Source organism: Orbicella franksi, chromosome 10, assembly GCF_964199315.1.
Source record: "Orbicella franksi chromosome 10, jaOrbFran1.1, whole genome shotgun sequence".
Classification (NCBI taxonomy): domain Eukaryota; kingdom Metazoa; phylum Cnidaria; class Anthozoa; order Scleractinia; family Merulinidae; genus Orbicella; species Orbicella franksi.
Genome location: NC_138154.1, coordinates 9,974,108 through 9,993,511, shown reverse-complemented (window position 1 = coordinate 9,993,511; position 19,404 = coordinate 9,974,108). Strand labels below are relative to the sequence as shown.

Below are 19,404 nucleotides of genomic sequence, written 5' to 3'. Positions count from 1 at the left end.
GGATGCGTTTCAAGAGACCCAAGAGGGTGACCTTACGATTGAAACAGATGGGTTTTTTCTTTGCACGACTCTTGATCTTGGCCATGGCCCTCTGGGCAGCGGCTCTCTTTTTTCGAGGTTTTTTCTTAGCGAATTTTCTCAAGTCTCCGAACTTGTCTTCGTACCAATGCCTCCTTTTCATTCTTCTTTTCCTATCTTCTTTCTCGGAAAGCATAGGCTTGGTGTCTCTCTTGCGTTTCCTACGCGTGGTCACAGTCGCAGGTAATGCACCGGTGTTAAGGACACCCCTTGGAGCCGTTTGAGCCATTGGAGCCGGTTGAAGAGCGACTCTTCTTGCGGGTCGGGGTTGTTTTTTTCGTACCATGTTGAAAGCACTCGGTTGAGGCGCTTTTTTACCCGGTTTTCCGTAGCGTTTTTCCAAATTGGCTATCACGTCGTCCAAATATCTATGCCCTCTAAACTGCAGATCCATGAATGACTACAACTCAAAATGAACGCTTTTTTTTATTTCAAACATCTTTTTATAACAAATGACGCACTCCTCTAAAGGAACCGCCCGTGTCCTGGTGACACGGGGTTTTACAAATCTTGCGCCAGTCCAACTCGTCCACGATCAAACGTTTCAACATCTGTCCTACTTTACAATCGTTCTCTACAAACTCGTTTTTCTTAAAACGATTCAAGAACGAGTTCATGTCACGACCCTCGGCTCGGTCGATCAGGAACATCAAGGCGTAGTCGCCGCAACTCTGACCGAACAGGGACTGTAAACTCTTGCCGTTGTAAATATGGTACTTGAAATGACGGTCCAACCACGCTTGGAGAGGTTGGACGGTTCCGTACGCGTCCAACGGCAGGGCGTAACTGTCCATGATCTCGCACTTGTCCTTGTCGGCCCACAAAGCGATCCAATGCACGCCCGGTTTGTCGTGAGGGTCCGTGTTCACGATGTAAGCTGTCGGTCCTTCTTGAGGTACTGTCCTGGGAAGGCGATCGCAGGGCACCGTCCCGTAAAAGACACAGCGTAGGGACGGATTCGTTCGTGCCAAATGATCCAATTGTAAATTATTCAAGGCCACTTTCTCCATTTTTCTTCTCTCATTGGTACACGTCGTAGGTGACCACTCTGTTCTCGTTGATCTCTAGCAAGTTCTCGAATTCGGCGTATAACAAGACGGTCAGGTTTTCTCCCGGGTTGGCTCCAAAATCGATCATCAGACGCAACTCGCCTGACTGCTTGGGGTTCAACACTGGACTGTCCAAACATCCGTTGGCTGTGTTGTCAAATACAAACAGGTTGCATCTCTTGCCGTGACCCCAGTCCACTTTTCTGACCATGTTTCCTTTTCCCCTACACAAAGCTCCCGAGGCTTGGAGGAATCTGTAGTAGCCTCTCTGATCTTTTTCGTCCCCATCGTGATCGAGCTCCAAGGTCTCGTAGGGGTATTCTTCACCTCTCACCAATTGTTTGATGGAAGACAGATTGAATCTTCCAAAATTGAACGGACTCTCCGTGATGGTTCCATTAAAGGCAGCTTGTTTCAACAACACCACTACTAACCTATTAGGCAGCTGATTGTGGAAAGGATTGTTGCACTCGAAATGACGATCGTCGCTGGGATGAGAGTAGGTGCGAATTTCACCTCTCACCGTGGGGTAAGTGACCACTCTTCCACTTTTCATGGTAGACATGACTTCTCGGTACACCGAGGGAGTCACTCTCACTTGAGACAGGAACAATCTCACATTCACGTCGGGTTCGGTCAGTCTTAGGGAAGCGGCACCGCCCCATCGGATGGTCCACAGAGCTGGGTCATTGAAGTACATGTCTATCTGGATCTGAACGCCGGGTACCATTAACTTGCTGAGATGAAACACTTCCAGGTAAGGTTTGAACCTCAAAGTCACTCTCTTTCCACCTAGGAACTGGACTCGCGCATCGACTAAGTTCTTGAGATCTTGAGGTAGCGCTTTGTAATCATTGTGAGATGGATTTAGCTTATTGGCAGTCAATTGATCGCCATCTCCATCGTCGGGTACACCGAGACAATTGTACCACCCATTGGGTGCCAGGATCGTTTCACCGTCGTCTCGGTCGTAGTTTAACAGTGCTTCTAGGTAGGCTTTGTAGTGGTAAGTATCGGTCTGGGGGCTGATCAGAGTCCCATTCAATCTCACGTTGATCTGTTTGAAGAGGGTGTTGGCAATATTGTTGGCGAGACCCAGGATATCAGCAGCCAGCAGATTCGAAGCGTCACTTTTCTTGACACCCCATTCCACTTCAAAGAAACTCTCGTTCAAGTCGATAAAGTCTTCCTGAGGGTCGACTTGAAACGTCACAGGGTTGATGCCCGTATTGAACGGATTGATTCTCACCACTCGTCGAGACGCCATGCTCAGATCCGTGGGAGGGACACTGAACATATTCAGGCGAGGGTTACGAACCCCCGCCGACCTGGCATGAGCCACCATGTCCGTCATCGTCGTCGTCTAGGTCGTCTTCGTTTCCTTCTCAGTGCGGACTGTACCCAACGATAGTTTGGAAGTTTTGAGCGTGCGCGGAGGATCGAACCGCCTTTATACGTGCGTACCCCTACAGGGATACGTCTCACGCGCCTCGAGTAGATGGGAATCATATTCCAAAGAGGTCTTTTCTCACTCTTTTGGACAACGCTCGCTGTAGCTCTTGCGTTGCTTTACGTTTCACGGCCCTTGTCGCTCCTCTCTTGACCCCTGCAAGTCCTCCTTTCCAATTGGGCTTTTTTCCTTTGCCACCCGCATTTAAACCTTTCAGACCCTCCATGGCCGTCTCGGTCAAGACGTCTCTTAGAATGGTAGGACCTCGTTTCTTGACGTCTTTCCACATGGGTCCGAATCCGTCTCCAGATTGCCTCATTTTATCGGGATGAAATCGTACTAGTGCTCCGCCGATCATGATTTCTTGAAGTGTAACGTCACGATCGTATTACCAGTTCCAAACGTCACCAATTTACCGGTTGTCTCAGCCACTTGCACCTCTATAATGTCGAGGACGTCTTTGCGCACGGGAATATATTGAATGTGATAAGGTTCGAAATACTGAGTACCGGCCCCTTTTCGAATCAAGTTGACCTCTCTCAGTAAATCCGTGACTTGATTCCCCACCACGCCACTGCCTCCCACGTCGGAGTACACGAACAGGGAACGCGAACTGTTCCCCACCACGACTTCGAACGCCTTGTTCAGGTTCAGAAAACGCCAATTGCAATAGATGCTGAGTTTCAAAAAACTGTATCCCGTCGGATATTTGACGACCGTCCAAAAAACAGGTAATCCATCCGTGTCGTGTAAGTCCCCTACGACGGCAATGTCGGGAATTTCATCTTTGAAGAATTCTATCTGCAAGTTAGGTCCCAGTTCGTACGAACTTCCATTCTTCTTGAGCCATCCCATTTTCGTAGCCAGGTCGACATTGAGATGTAATGCAGGCAGGTCGGTGAGGGGTCGAAGGGTATCCTCGTTGTTTGTGACCAGTTCATCGCCTTCCCACTTGAAATCGACGTAGGTTCTTTTACCGTCAGACGTGACATATTTGGCTCCCAATTTGGGTCCCGAGTCACTGAAGACGCGTTGTCTCTGGAAATAGGCGATCATGGACTTCATGAATCCGACGCCGTCCACGTTGTGGAACACCTCTTTGATATCGTCCGTATCAAAGTAAGCGCCTCCCAGATCATGTCCGCTACCGAATAGGCGTCTCCATGCGTAATAGGCCAAGGTGACTTTTTTATTCTGGGGATCGGTCGGCGTCAAGGAAGGAAGCGTCACTTGAGCATCCGGCATAGCGATGCTACTCATCCCCACTCTCCATCCTTGTCCATCCAGACGTATGGGATTAGGCAACCTGATCTTGAAATGGTTCGCTACGTTTTTCGGAAACTCGCTCTTGCTGCTGTGGCTGGGTAAGGTGACGTAAAAATCGCTCATCCTTTCTTGAAATGTAACGTGATCGTGGTCACACCCGAGTCAAAGTTCACTAGTTGTCCGTCGTTCTCAGAGACTTGCACCTCAACAATGTCCAAGACGGACGATCGCACCGGTAGATATAGGATGTGTCTCGGTTGAAAGTCGACGACGTTCGGATCGTAATGAACTTGTTTCAACAGATTCGTGACTTGATCCCCCACTACCATACTCTGCGCCAAATTCGAATGCACGAACAAGGAACGACGGTTCTTACCAAACGCCTCTTCGTAACTACGGTCCAGGTCCGTGAACACCCAATTGATGAAACAACTCAATTGTAACTCTAGCGAGTCGATCTTGTAAAATAGTTCGTCGCCAGGATCAGCAGGTACGATCAAGTCCGTGGCATTGGGTACGACTTCATTGGGAAATTCTTTTCTCAAGTTGGGTCCCAAGACGTAACCCGGTTGTCCGTTATCCAACGTACCCATCTTGACCCATTTCATCTTCTTGGCCAATTCGATACCGATGGACATCCGGGGATACAAGGTATCACCATTCATCACGAGAGTAGTGCTCGTTCTCGAGTTGTCGATGACGCATTCTCCCTTCTCGGCCCGACGCATGACCGTGTACAGCAATTCTGTAGGATCGCTTGCGTTGCTCTTTTTCTTGTACATGGTCGCGCCTACATCCGTTCGATCTCTCAATCTCCACAGGTATCGATCTCGTATCGCGTTCATGAACTCGGTACCGGACCTAGGCGTGAAGTCCAAATCACCTTCTCGCAGCACAAAAATGACCCACATGTACATGTCTCTAGACCCATCCACCATATCGATCCACCAGAATTGAAACAGAATATCCTGTTTCGAGCCCATCTTACGGGTCGTGGACGGAAACGAGAGGTCGCTGATACCCACTTTCCATCCAGGTTCTCTCAACTGCAATGGGTTCGACAGACGGTTCTTGAAACGGTTGGCCTTGTTGTCCGGAAACTCGTTCGTGCTGGCATCGCTCCTCAACTGCACGTAAAGTTCACTGGGAGGCTCAACCATCCTTAAAGTGTAATGTCACCGAGGTCACGCCCGAGGCAAAATCCACCAGTTGTCCATCGTTCTCGGCCAATTGCACCTCCAATATATCCATCACGTTGCTTCGTACGGGTTTATATTGTATGTGAGTGGGTTCGAACGTCACCTTGTCAGGGTCGTGAGGGACTTCTCTCAAGAGATCCGTCACGCGATTCCCCGTGATCGTGCTTCTACCTACATTCGAATACAAGTACATGGGCGGACGAATACTATGACTGACTTGGACGTCACCACCATAGCGCTGATCGTAGAGCTCGTCCAGATAGTCGATGCGCCAATTGCAATAGGGGCTGAGCTGTAAGGACCCGTCGTTTGTGATGTTCCAAAAATTCGTGGATTGCACGTTGCTTTGATCCTTCCAATCGAGTTTGAAAGCGGGCACCACATCGTCCTTGAAGAGTTTAATCACGTGATAACTCAATCTGTAATCGGCAAGTCCAGTCTTTTCCACCCACTTGAGTTTCTTGACCAATTCAGGACCAAACCATATTTTAGGACGCAATAGTACTGTGTCACCAGGAGTTTCATTGAGGAAGGTATCGCTGTTGTCGATGATCAAAGAGTCCCCTTCCCAACGAAACACAGCGTAGTACTTCTTCCCGTCTGTAGCGCGTAGAGTTTCTTTTTCATTTTCCATGAAGTGCGTCAGACGGTCTTGGTAACGACCCACCAAGTATCGCAGGAGCGCTTTCCCACTCTTGACTTTGACTCGGTCCTCGTGCAGGTCAGACCCCCTGACTGTAAAAGTGTTACGGAAGGGTCGAGGAAACCAGCTACCGTCGGAACTCTGTGTTTGTGTTTCCATACTCCATTTAAATTCCAACAGCTTGTCGTCGTCTTCGAAGAGGTGGGGTCGGTGAGGCAGTTGTGTATAACGTCGAGGGGGTGGAGGCGGATAAGAAACACTACTCAAACCCACTTTCCATTCCTTGTCGGACTCAAACAGGAGCGGGTTCGGCAGACGGTTCTTGAAACTGTTGGCCTTGTTGTCCGGAAACTCGTTCGTGCTGGCATTGCTCATCAACTGCACGTAAAAGTCTCTCATTGTTTCGTCTTGGGTTTTTGGGTCACGTACAAACCCTTTTTATCCACCCAACTGTCGTACTTGACTGGCCAACCTTTCCAGCGTACCAAGACTTTATCCCCTTTTCGTTTGACGATCTTGTCGATGCGGAACAAATCGTCGTCTTTCACGTTCACCTTTTGCAAATCTTGCGCGTAAAACGTGCCCTCGACCGTCGTGCCGTCCCATTCTTCCACTTTGTACGTAGTGACCTTACCCGGACGCACCCTACGTATCACAAACACCTCCTCGGTCCAACCGGGTAAATACCCTTTCTTGAACTGACGGAACTTCTTGTTCAGTCTCACACGATCCCCGACGTTGAGTGGAGGTCGTCTTGATTTTTTACCCTTTTTCTTTCCGTAAAGAGTCTCCCAGACGTCATCGCTATTGGCTAAAGTCACTTGATCGGGAGCCATCTTGATACTGCGATGATACGATCGATTGTACCCTCGGACCAACTCTTGTAACACAGGTACAAACTTCAACGTATTCTTCACGGTGAAATACCGGTACAAACGTTCTTTCAGGGTCCTATTGAACCGTTCCACCACGCTGGCTTTCGTATCCCCCCGAGTCGAAAAATGATGAATGCCTTTCTGCTTCATCAAATCCTGAAACGTCTTGTTGTAGAATTCCTTCCCGTCGTCCGTCTGGAGATTGAGGGGTTTTCTACCTCCTTTCAGGATCTTAGACATGTCCTCCGTCACCGCTTTACCCGTCTTGCTCTTCAAGGGTTGGACCCAGGCGTGCTTGGAAAACACGTCCACCACCGTCAAGAGATAACGATACCCACGATTGTACCTGGCAATGTTGACCACCTCGATCAGGTCAGCCGTCCACTGCTCGTCGATGCCGAACACCACTACAGGGGCCGTGGGAAATCGACGACGTCGTGGTTTGTGCAACGTGTACCCCAAATCACGCTGCAGGACCTCTCTTGCACGGGGTACAGAGATCTTATTGGCCTTAGCGAATCGCGTCAGACCACCCAGACTACCGGGTCTGGAAGGATCACGATACCGTCCCAGTAACGTTCCGGTCGAAAGCGGCTTTTTCTTTTGACCTTTCTTCATAGTCGATAAAGTTTGTACACGCACTGTCTCCACAACTCGAAACGTTGCTCGCGTACCTCGAGATACTTCTTAAATGAATCGGGTTGACGTTTCAACCACAAGATATAAACCACAAAACGCATTACGTTGGGTTCGACGTCGGTATAGTCAAACACCTCCAAGGGCGAATCGCTGACATCGCAAGGGACGGGCTCACCACCGTATCGCGCATAGACGCTAGCGCACTTGTAACACAAGGTCGTCCAACACCAACGATCGGCTAGGGTAATGCACATTCTCGAGATCAACCAACTCAAAGCATGAGACATGATGATGATTTTTAAACCCAATTTTTATTTCAAACTTTCTTATATAGGTACAAAAACGTCGTGCCTGATTGGTTCTTACGTAAAAATCGACTCTGATTGGATAACACGAAAAAGAAGGCAAAAGACTTAGTCTGAATCTGTAAAGTAATCAACATGTTCATTGTTCTTAAGATCTCGTGCGTGCTCATTATCACAGTCTTCCTCGTAGGTATCCATGGCATAATATCTACAATTTTTCCTGCAGCATTCCCCTTTACCCGGTCTCCACTTCAGGGCTTCAGCTTCGTTCCCCTTCACATAGAATGCTTGTCGCATACTCTCCTTACACTCACCACATAGGTCATCCTCATCCGCTTCAATGGCACTAAAGAAAAACCGATCCTTCCACAGATTACGCTGATGCATGATATCGTAGATCAACTCTTCCAACTTCAGACACGTTTCCCTGTAATCTCCCTTTCTGAAAGTCAGTAACTCAGCCACCCTGGGACTCTCGTCTGCCTCCAACACCCGTCGTGATAGATCGCGCGCGAACCGCAAGGGTTCGAACAGATCACGGATGGCCTCGCTCATCCTGTACGTGAGTTGATTCGTGGCGATCAAACAGGTCCGCTCGGCGTCCAGGACGGGATCACGACAATAAATGAATTTGAATTGACCGCTACCACTTCTGTACATCACGCGGCACCACTCACCACAGAACAAAAACACGTGTTCGTTCTTCTTCATCATCTCCAAAATAGTACCACCCCAGTCAGGACGACGTCGCATCAAGAGCTCAAAAGACCACAGACTATCGGGTATTTGACCTAACGGTTCGAAGAGATTGTCAAAAATGTACAGGTCCACACGGACATCCTGAATGGCATCGAGATCTCTTAAAGTGTGTACCTTCTGATCCACGATCTGCTCCACGAGATCAGAAATCTGGTTCGAGTTGCTATAGTAATTCATCTTGACACCCTCAGACAAACTCGTTAAACTTCTTTCCTTCTCGATCCGCTCGCTTCGTGATCTCCAAGCCAGACAAATGAGGATAGCAATCACGCACACCCCAGTCAATCAAGTGCCTCTGTAGCCTATAGTACAAAGGAGAGACAAGACGTAATTCCAATTCAATTATCCTAGCGTGTAACGGTCTTTCGCCTTCTTTTTCGACTGAATCCACTACGTCAGAAGCTCGATTCAACTGTTCTCTCAGATCTTCAAGTATCTCTTTCAAGTCTCTCTCATCCAAAATCCTAGGATTCATCACCGCGAATGATTTCACTGCGTCGTGCGTGCTCCTTTTATACCCCCGCGCGGCACCTCCACATTCACTCAGTACGCGTACTTTTACTGATCACGTGCACCAATTCAGATTCACCAATCGAAACTAAGACATGCACATGACACGGCTCTGATTGGGTCACCAAATTGACTATAAAGTCGAACAACGCATTCCCTCACGAGTCACTTTTCAGCCTAAGTCGTCATGGATTCACACGTCGAACCCGTCAAGAAAAAGAAAAAAATGTCCAAAAAGAAACTGGAACTGATGTTACCCAAGAGAGTGGAAAGAGAAGGTAAACAACTACAATCCACTTTAGATCGATGGTTATTTAAAAAACCACGTGCCAGACTCCGTTTCAAAGAGCGCGTCCTCCTCAAAGAGATCACACCTGACTCGGTCAGTTGGACCACCGTACCACTCAAAGGCTTCTCGGAACCCTTGAGCGCCTTTTCTATCAAACGCCGAGAAGTCAAACGCGACATGAAAAGTAACCATGCCCTGCGAAGGCAAAGGCTGACACTCAAAAACATTAGAAAAACCAGACACGTCCTAGAAACCATGCTACGAGAAAACACCTTGTTGGGATACTAACTCTATATTTTCATCATATAGACAATGAAAAGCTACCTGCCATTCAAGGCGGATGCTTGACCGTGATCAGTGAATCACCTCCTCGAACCATGCAAGTCCTGGAACCCCTGGGACTCGATAGGTTCAAGAAAGACAACCTCATAGAACTACCACCTGAAGTGGATCACCGAGGAGAATCAACCGAAGTACAAGTGTTGGAGGAATTCGACCCCGATCAGTTCCTGAACCAAATGAATCCCCAAGTTCCCATCTGCCCACGTTGTATGGTACCCATGAAATACGGGTGTGTGAAAACCAAAGAAGGGGGTACCTGGTTTGAGTATTACCGATGTCCCTCCGAACGATTCTACACCAAGTGTTATGTGACCTGTGGTGTTAGGGAAGGTGTGAGTGCGTACCTGCAACGCGTCGACGCACAGACCCACCCATGCTACAGGAACATTGACCCAGCCCGTTTCCGATGTCTATGCAACAAGTCACTGGTCTTAGCCACCTCCCACTCCCAGTCCAACCCAGACAGGCTCTATCTCAAGTGTCCCAAGCGTAACTGCAAGTTCTTTCAATGGATCGACGAATACCCACGCGGGATAGCCCAAGACATACTGATTCATGGACAGAACCCAAACTAAGAATGGCAGGGTAGCGCAGTGGAAGCGCGTTGGGCTCATAACCCAGAGGTCCGAGGATCGAAACCTCGCCCCGCCCATTCACACAGTTTTTTAAAAACACTCCGTTTTTTATTTTTTCTACACATTAGGTAACCTATCATCTGCATCTATCATAGATCTCATTGTCACTTGATTACATTTGTTAAATGTGCTGTAATAAAAGTCAATGACACTGACATAGCGTCTCGCCGTCTTCTTTTGTCTTCGAGTCCACTTGGACTGAAACGGTTCGAAACCGTAGCACAACATCATTCGGTGAAACGTGATCCTGTCTACAGGCGGCTTCACTGTCTCGTTCCAAACAAGGTTCTTACGAATAGCCTTGATGGCATTAAACAAAGTTCTGCCAAACACTTTCTCCGCAACGCGATATTGGCGCCTGCTACGTGTCCAATTCTCACGCTGTTCGTCCACGAATAACAGGATCTGGTGCAACATCACCTCGAGCTGGCTCGAGTTTTTAAAACGGATAAACCACCGACGGCCCGACAACAAATCTCGGATCGGGAAATCCATCGCTTCGTAAAAACGGGTCCATGCCTCGTCTATCATATAGATCGCCTCATCGTAAGTCACATCAGGTTTTCTCGGCACGTGGTTTTGCAGACCAATCTCTCTAAGGGCCATAGTGACGCTCAAAACTCAGAGTGAAGCGCAAACGAGGTCGATCCGCTTTATGAAGTCACACACCGACCAATCACAGCTCGAGTAGAAGTCACGTGGTCTGAGTAGACCCAGGGGATAGGGGGGTATCCCCCAACCACGCCCCCCGGTCGTAGACTGGACACCATCCTACCGTGCGTATAAAAACGAGCGGACCGACCTGTTCACTTTCACTCTAAGTCATTGTATGGGCGCTCATTATAGAAGACTGTGGACCGTCACGTTGCTGGGGATTCTAAGCGTCCCAAGTGAGTATGGAAGCGTTAGAGCGTTGTAATTCCGAGTTAAACACCTTGAGAAATCTAGTGAGCGAGTGGATGAAGGATGAAGAAGAGACCCCTTTGTACGGTGACCTAGAAAACCTTTTAGGTTTCATCGGGGTGGCTCTTGACGCAGTAGATCTTTTGTGCCTCGAAGAGAGGTTGGGGGTCGACGACGAGGACGACATAAATGATCTAGTGATTCACGTAGACTGGGTACGAAACGTCTACCAACAATTATTATGAAATTTTTTCAGACATGGAACACGACCATTGCTACGTATGCAAACAAAAAAGACCGTGCTGCCGCAGACCGATCCTCGAATTGAGTAAAAATGGGACCCACGACAAATCAATAAAACCCGTCAAGGGACAGTTGAGAGAAGCCTGGGGGCTAGGGTGCGTCTGGAAAACCTGTTGCGGTGCCATCTATGGCATGTACATCAACATGGATACGAACCGTTACGAACCCGTCTTCCTGGGAAACCACTATACTGAGGCCCTGTCACGTGTCAATCATGTTAAATCGTTCTTGTAATAAGGGCGCATGTCACTAGGATCTTGCACACGTCCCACTATGTAAAATTAAGGCGTGTCCAAATAAAAAATGTTGTTGTTCCATTTTTCAGACTCATGTCATTCGCTAACCCAAGTCCTAAAGAGGTAAGCCTTCGTTGGTCTCATGGTTAAAAATGAGTAGTGGCCTTAAAAAAATTTTTTATTTTTTCCCTAGAGACCCCTGGCCTGTAAAATCAAATTAGATGAACCACACCCAGACGAAGATGTCATGCTCCTCTTCCTAGCCCAACATTTTCCCTACCCGTGGTACCTGAGAAAAGACCTCTCCGACATATGGCCCTTCGGACGCGTGTTCGAATCCTCCTCAGGTCTTCACGGAGAATTTATCGCCCCCCAGACCATGATGCTATCCCTAATGCACCTGGGAACCCATGACGTGCAAGCCCTAGACATGATGAAAAATATCACGCAGCAAACCATGTATATTCTCTCGTTAAAGGATCTTTATTAAAAATGTTTTTTCACTCTGTGGGTTGTCGTGGTGAAATTTCCTTAACAAATGCTTGGTACGCTAACTCTTCTCTATTGGCACAATCGCCCTTCCACTCCTTCCATCCGGCCAAAAATCCATCCGGCAAATTCTCCAAACACACAGGGTCTTTAAACGATCTTGTCTGGTCAGCAAGCATCTTCTCAGACAGGAGTCTCCGGAACCTCATCACCTCATCCGCCAGCTTCGTCACTTCTTTCTTCAGGATGACATCCATGGCGTCAGAAACGGCATTCTTCATTATCCTTCCAAGAATACCCTCATGAACGGTATCCAACACTCTCTCTGCAAAGTCTTTGTCGTGCAGCAACACCTCTTCAGCAACACTCTCCACCTTCGCCTTGCTATCCATTGATGGTAGCTTCATTTTTTCTTGTCGATCCACAAAAACAAATACTCACTCGATACTCAGGCAAACCCATTTTTATAACCCCCATACAAACCTCGATTTCAGGCATTGGCTAGTGCCCTATTTGGACATGTACGTGATTACACCTTATCTGCGCATGCGCGAAATGTGTGACGTCACGGGCGCCATGTTTTGCCTACCAAGGCGCCATCTTGGATTTTACAATTTAAAAGAATGTATGGGAAAATCTTGGTCACGTGGTACAATCCCTGCACGCTGATTGGTTACGGCCCCTATTAACGTGCTTTACTACTCAAGTTACCTAATTTCGCATGCTGAGTAGCCGTAAAATCATCAACCGTAGGATAAATCGTAGGGTCAAAACTAAATTCAAAGGTCGACCAGGTCGGTAAAATCCACTGAATTTTGGTCATCCGTCACTCTGCCACACCTAAGTAACACTGATAAAAAGTGAACAAAAGTCGAACCGTGAAAATCTCCCGAATACACTCGAAAGCAAAAATTTCATACGGTATCAGATATAAGAATATTCACAAGAATATTTTCAGCCTAAAATCAGCAGGAAATAAGAATATTCAGCCTCGGCCGGAAAAACAATATCCTTATAAAATAAGAGTGTAGCTGAAAATGAAAGACTTGTTATTTATAAGTTCTATCTCAAGGATCGTAGCGATGGCAGCCATCAAATGGAAAGGTAGTCGTACATGTAAAAAACTGTTGAGCTGTTTCGCAACGATTGTCGCGTTTATCTGGAAACCAGCCTTAATAGAGCACATCAGAGAAAGTATTGAATTAATTCTCACCGGTATTTGCACTATTTTCACTATTCCCGGTCTCCGCTTCATTCGACAAGCTCTTAGCATCGGAAAGAACCACCTTGAAATCATCTCCGTGCGGTCTCTCAATTGTTCTGTATTGCGCAGAGTATATGTCTTGTCCTTTCACTTCAAGCAGGTCATTAATGAAAAAGGAATATCTCTCTCCTTTACACTGTAACTTGCCGAGATCTTTGACAAATTCTAGAATGCTTGGATGAAACGGATCCAGATTAGGCAGTCGACAGGCCGAGCTGTAGTTTCCAACTTGCTTGACGTATTTTACTCGCAGAGTCTTCTCAAAGTGAGAGCTGGAATTAAATAATCCATAACCCGAAAGATGCAAAACCAAAGCGAGTCCGCAGCAGACGATCAATAAGATAACAGTGATGTGAATTCGGCGAAATTGAATTCTGTAAGGGATCGAGAAACATTTTCGTGACATTTTTAAAAGCGATATTGTAGCTCCGGCGAATATACAGGTACCCGTCATCAACCAGTTCTATGGACGATTGGTCCGCTGAGCAAATTATGAAACATGTTTCCACGATAAATGCCATTCGTCCAACGAATACAAAAATATGCTAATTAACGGTTTTATTTTCTCGTTTTTAGGAATGCACACTTCACTTGCGCGATGCGTTGCATTGGTATTTGTCGTGAGAGTTATTTCGGAATTGCGCGTGATTATTTGTTATAACATAACTAAAGCAAAGCGCCCGCTCTGATTGGTTAATTTAGCGTCTACTATTTGCCATGGGTGTACGCTGCTGACGTGTGTGCTAATGTTTACAAAGCAAATCTTTTGACAGACATTGTTTCCAAAGTGATGACCGACGACCTCCTGCCAGAAATGCGAAACTGCCTTCACAGTTGTTTGAAGATGAATCTTTATTGAGTTACTGGTGTGCAGTCGGTTGTCATGAATGAATTTTCGCGCGCTCGGTTTCTCTTGTCATGTAAGACTACACGAACATTTTTTTTGTGATGTAGCTCAATAAAAGGACTTCTGTTGTTCCAATGTCTCAATGTTATGTTATAAAACAAATGGTAAACGCCATAGCGTGCACTATTGAGTTATGGATGCACTTGGGAGGTTTGCTAAGCACTCAAGAAGCTAGAGTCGCACTCGGCTATCGCCTCGTGCGACTCTTACGCTTCTTTCGTGCTTAGCTACCTCCCGCGTGCACCATAACTCAATAGTGCACGCTATGGCGTTTACCATTTGTTATTTGTCAGGTAAAGAAGGAATTTTTCTTTCTTTCTTTTTTTTTTTTTTTTTTGCAGTTTCAAGGTCACTTGACGGCATCTCTCGTTACCATTCCGCTAAGTTTCCTGTCTCTGTTATCCTTTACCTCTTCCAATTGCTGTAATTTTCAGATAAGTTATTATTTTAGATATTTGAGAGCTTGTAAGTAGTCTTGCATCCTCGCTGCTTTATATAGCGATCATTCCTGTACTTTGCCTATGTAGCTATCAATAAACGGGATGCTTATTCCAGATTCTTGTCTTTGTTCATTATATCTAGGGTGAAAATGATTTGTTCTCCTTTCACTGCAGAGTTATTAGAGAACAAGGAACTTATCCAATACTCTATTAGTCACTATATAAACTTTCCATTTAGCCATAAATTTCGGAGCTTTCCAAATACACTACCTTTATAATTTAGAATATAATTTATAACGATATAATTCAGAATATAATTTATAAGAATATCGAGGCTGAAATTAACGATACATTAATGAAAAATAAACCCAGGGCTGAGATTTTGAAAACAATAAAAATTTTTGTGTTGAAGAGCGTGGTTTATTGCGCCAGTAAACCCATAGAAAGAGTGGTCTATTGCTTTTATGAAATAACTATGGAAAAAGTCTGTCAATGAGAGGAAAATTTATTGTACTCTTGTGATCAAGTCGCTTATTCTCATCATATTCATGAGATGACGCGTCAAACCAATCACAGCGACTGAAAGAATGAAAGCACAGACTCCGCGCCGAACACGAAATCCGCAGGGCAAAGTGACGAAAACACTTCACGCTAAGAAAATTTTAAGAAAGGAAAGGGAAAGATTATCGGTGAAAGGCAAAAAGCATATTAATTATCTCAAAAGTGTTCTGACGGGAAAATGCAGTATTTGTAGGTGGAATCGGTCATCACGAAAGTAAAAGGCTGTACTAAAAGTGTGCAAGTAGTCCAGACTTCATGTGCTTGGCGAAGTGATTCAACGCATTGTTTAACGATAACTTTCCAAAGTTTTGCGAATGGAATAAAGGTTACTTACAGAAACGCTGCTTCCGAAATTTATTCAGAATTTATTTACTTATGCTGAAGGCTATGAAGTCCGTGTTTCTCGGTATTTTGCCAAATGAAACTATTGCTTGAAAGCTAAGCTTAGTACTATGGAAACCAAATTCATTTATCGTGTTATGCATGATAGAAAGAAATCTCTTCCCTGCTTTTTTGACATCCCAAATTCATCAGTCAGGCCCAGCTGACTTCGTCCTCCACAGACCGTGGAAAGCACCGAAAAATGGGGTTAAAACTTCCTTAATTTTAATCTCAAGCGTAACCGAAGTCGGCATAAAATTTTTGCCGTGGAAAAAAAGATAAAGCTCTATATGACGACCTATTTCTGGTCCTTTTTTTCCTTTCAAATTTCCATGTGTTTGTTTAATGAAAAGATATTCCTGTTATTGATATCTCAGCCAGTGAATACGAAAGACAAAACTGTTTATTACATTTGTTATCGCTAGAGTTCCGAGTTCTCTAGTTCCCGCGTAGAGCTGCTATAGATCAAGAACGGTAGTTTACCTGTACAATAGAACATAGGTTTAGCAACTCTATTGACCAATCAGAGCGTGCGTAGTATCTCAGTTATTTTATAAAAGCAGATAGTAGAGCTAGGATAGATCTATCCGCACAACAGTCGACGGTATCCTGACGCAGCAAATTGAAAAACAACGTTAACAGTTTTGGTGTAAAAATGGTGGTAAAATGGCCCATCATACCTAGAATTGAACAGGGTCCCATTTCCAGGCTTTGCCCATAATTAACACTTTAACGGCAGCCAGAAAGAATATGAAACACAGAAGGTAGCGAGAAAAAAAGGGCCCAGAAAAAGGAAAGAAAAGGGGCAAGAAAGAAATTTGGAACGGGCAATCGCCGGCCAATCTGGTTCCCAGAGTCTTCGTTCCCCTTGATCAGCGGTCGGAAAACGAGAGCTCTGGGAGCAACCATTTTGAAATAACCGAATTCTGGTGATTCTGCCTATCCGGTTTCACTGCGCAGTCTGCATCTATGGCGCATGCCTGAAATGGTTGCTCCCAGAGCTCTCGTTTACCGACCGCTGGTCAAGGGGAACGAAGACTCTGGGAACGAGATTGGGCAATTGCAAAAATAAAATCCAAATTTTGGCTTATGCGCATGCGCCAAATTAAAATATGGAACATTTTTGTACCTAATTTTCGGGAAATCTATCTTTTTGGTAAAAAAAAAATAGCTTTTTAAGGAAAACTAAGACCCATTCACAAGAAAAATAAGAATCTGTTAGCCTGCAGAACAGGCGGATTAGCGGGCTCTAGCGCGATACACGAGCGCGCACGAAGCGCGAGGCGAGAAAAATCCGCCTCTAGCCACACCATTGTTTATACTCTTCCAACCGTTCGCTTGGCGAACGGTTTTTGCTGATTGGTTGCTTTAAGCCACGTGACGTCAGACGCGAGAAAAAAGAAAATGTGTTTGATTCGGGTGACAGGTCTACACATTGTCTACACGGACTCTTACTGCTGGTGACATTTCCCTTATAAATTCCAACCTCTCAACCTTTTATTTTGTTCTTCACTTGTTTCTGAAGGGCACTTTTAAAAGTAGAGTAGAGCCGTTAGACTGTTAGAGGTCAGAGCTCTGCATAGTTTCAGCTGTTATCTATCGCTTTGCAGAGTTTAACACCTCTGTAATTTGCCATGTGCCGAGTTAAGTGTGGCTTCTCTTGTCTCATTTCTATTGCAGAAACGTATGTTGTATCTCTTTAGTTATTCGCTCTAGAGGGACAAAGTCGGTGATCGTCAATGTTGATTACTTGCATTCTATATTGTGACGCCGGGCCCGGTTGTCAGATTAAAACTGTGTTAAGTTATGTGGCTTGTTACCACGGATCATATTTAGCTTTGTCCGGCTTTGCCAGAGACTGCTGTAGTGTTACTTCGAGAATCTTAAAGATCTGTTCTGCGTCGTCAAAGTTATGTTTCTTGCGTACTGAATTTGTTCGAGCTTTTCGTCTCCTCAGCTCGATGTTTAGGTTTATACCTCCTTTGTTCGTTTTGGCACCACACGATTTAAATTTAGCTAAATTTAGATGTTCACGTCTGTTGACTGTTTTGCGTCATGTATACATTTGTAAATTGGTTACTTGAGACATTTTTCGCGCCAGTAAATTGAATTGTTTTGATTTCTCTCATTCTTTCATGCCAATCATTTCAAGGGAGCAGTAGAGCATAAATAATAGTGTGACTACCGGCGGATTTTTCTCGCCTCGCACTTCACGCTCGTTCTCACGCTTCGGGCTCGTTCTCATGCTTCGCGCGCGCACTCGCGTATCGCGCTAGAGCCCGCTAATCCACGTGTACTGCAGGCTAAGAATATGTCGGCAGAAAATAAAATATTCTGCGCGCCTGGGCCGAAAACACAAACAAAACAATATTCTAAAAAAGAGTGTATGGGTAAATGGAGCGGAAACTGGCACGGAGGGATAACGATCACCTTGGAAACAAAGACCAAGAAAAAGAAGGCCAAGGCAATTAACAAAGCCTTACAAAGCCAAGACCTAGAAAACAAAGACGTGGTGTCAACTGCTATTACGTATTTAGTGTTAGCATGTGAACAGGCTCTCTAGTCGTGGATGGGGCGAAGAGAAAGCGGGAAGAAAAGGGATAGAAGAGAAAGGAGGGGAGACGACGCCCCAGCCCCCACCCCATTCCCCCCCATCCCCCCCCCCCTCGGCCACCCCGCTTTCAGCCAGTTCGTTCTCGGCTCTTCCAGCCGCGGTCAAACCCTTTCAGCCGGAGCCTGTTCGCAGGCTCATTTGGTGTAAGTAATTCCTAGTAAATTGTACATTGCATAAATTTTACCGACTTAATTAGATGTAATTAAAAAAAAATGTCTTGTACAATCCTCTCGATTTGAAACCATTCTGTTAGGCCCGTGACACTACTCCGGAGAATTCTGAAAACGCAGCTTTATTTCTCCGGTTAGGCCTACCGTAACAACTTTTCGAAAACGCTCTTCAAACCAGAGGAATTTGAAAACCCTGGCTTTGCGTTTAAGTGTGGACGGAAAACATTTGAAAAACGGAACTTTTCGAAAACCATGGCGTTATGATAATCATGTGATTTTCTTGCCCCCGTCTTCCTCAAGCGCAAATCCAAAACGGCCAGTGTTGGTACGTTTTCAAATTTCTCGTGTGGACGGAAAACATTTGATGCGTTTCAGGGTTAGATATGAGATGATAGAGATGATCATTTCATATCCAAGTGCGTAAAACGCCCCCAAAACATCGAAAACTAAAATCAAATCGAAATATAAACGACCCCCCCCCCCAAAAAAAAATAAAATAAAATAAAAAATAATGAATAATAATAATAACAATAATGATAATGATAATGATAATGATAATGATAATGATAATGATAATGATGATGATGATGATAATAATAATAATAATAATAATAATAATAATAATAATAATATTACGCGTAGCCTACCATATTCGTAGAGCAGGGTATAATGGCTCATGTACCATGATGACTACAAGCCAGTGAAAATTCTGTAATATAATCGATTTATCCAATGATCAACTCGTCTGCGTTCCGACCACATTGCAATCTTCTCGAAACATCTAAAAGAGAATTTTTAAAGGGACACCATCATGAGTCGTGCATGTAAGAGCTTTCGATCCAGAGTTCGAAAACGTCCGGTGGACGATTTCAATCTGGCATTTTCGAAATTCAAAATGGCGTCGACAAGTGAGACTACGCAATGAAAGTAGCATGGTCAGCTGAGCTACTTAGTGCATCTTGATCAAATCATAATATTCGGAAGAATCTACATTCACTTAGCTTTCTTCTGACGTATTGAACGTAGAATTCTGTACAGGTATGCTGGTGAAAACAAGTAATTTATAATTAAGAAATAGGAAACGTGTACTGTGTTTC

General features: G+C 45.4%; 2 protein-coding genes and 1 non-coding gene across 3 annotated transcripts in view; 1 reads left to right on the top strand and 2 right to left on the bottom strand.

The window, feature by feature from the left end:
* Positions 1-19,404, bottom strand: part of LOC145500975 (uncharacterized) — a 72,214-nt gene that overhangs the window by 33,123 nt on the left and 19,687 nt on the right. The window contains exon 2 of the mRNA XM_081480550.1: positions 18,955-19,088. Coding sequence (XP_081336676.1) covers positions 18,955-18,985 — 31 coding nt within the window. The 5' untranslated portion in view covers positions 18,986-19,088. The remainder of the gene's footprint in view (positions 1-18,954; positions 19,089-19,404) is intronic.
* LOC145500658 (uncharacterized protein F54H12.2-like) lies at positions 712-3,398 on the bottom strand. The gene has a single exon (XM_081480173.1). It carries the CDS (start codon positions 2,479-2,481, stop codon positions 1,099-1,101), a length of 1,383 nt encoding a protein of 460 aa, XP_081336299.1. The 5' UTR covers positions 2,482-3,398; the 3' UTR covers positions 712-1,098.
* On the top strand, positions 9,984-10,055 carry Trnam-cau (transfer RNA methionine (anticodon CAU)). The gene has a single exon. It is a non-coding gene; the product is annotated as a tRNA-Met (tRNA).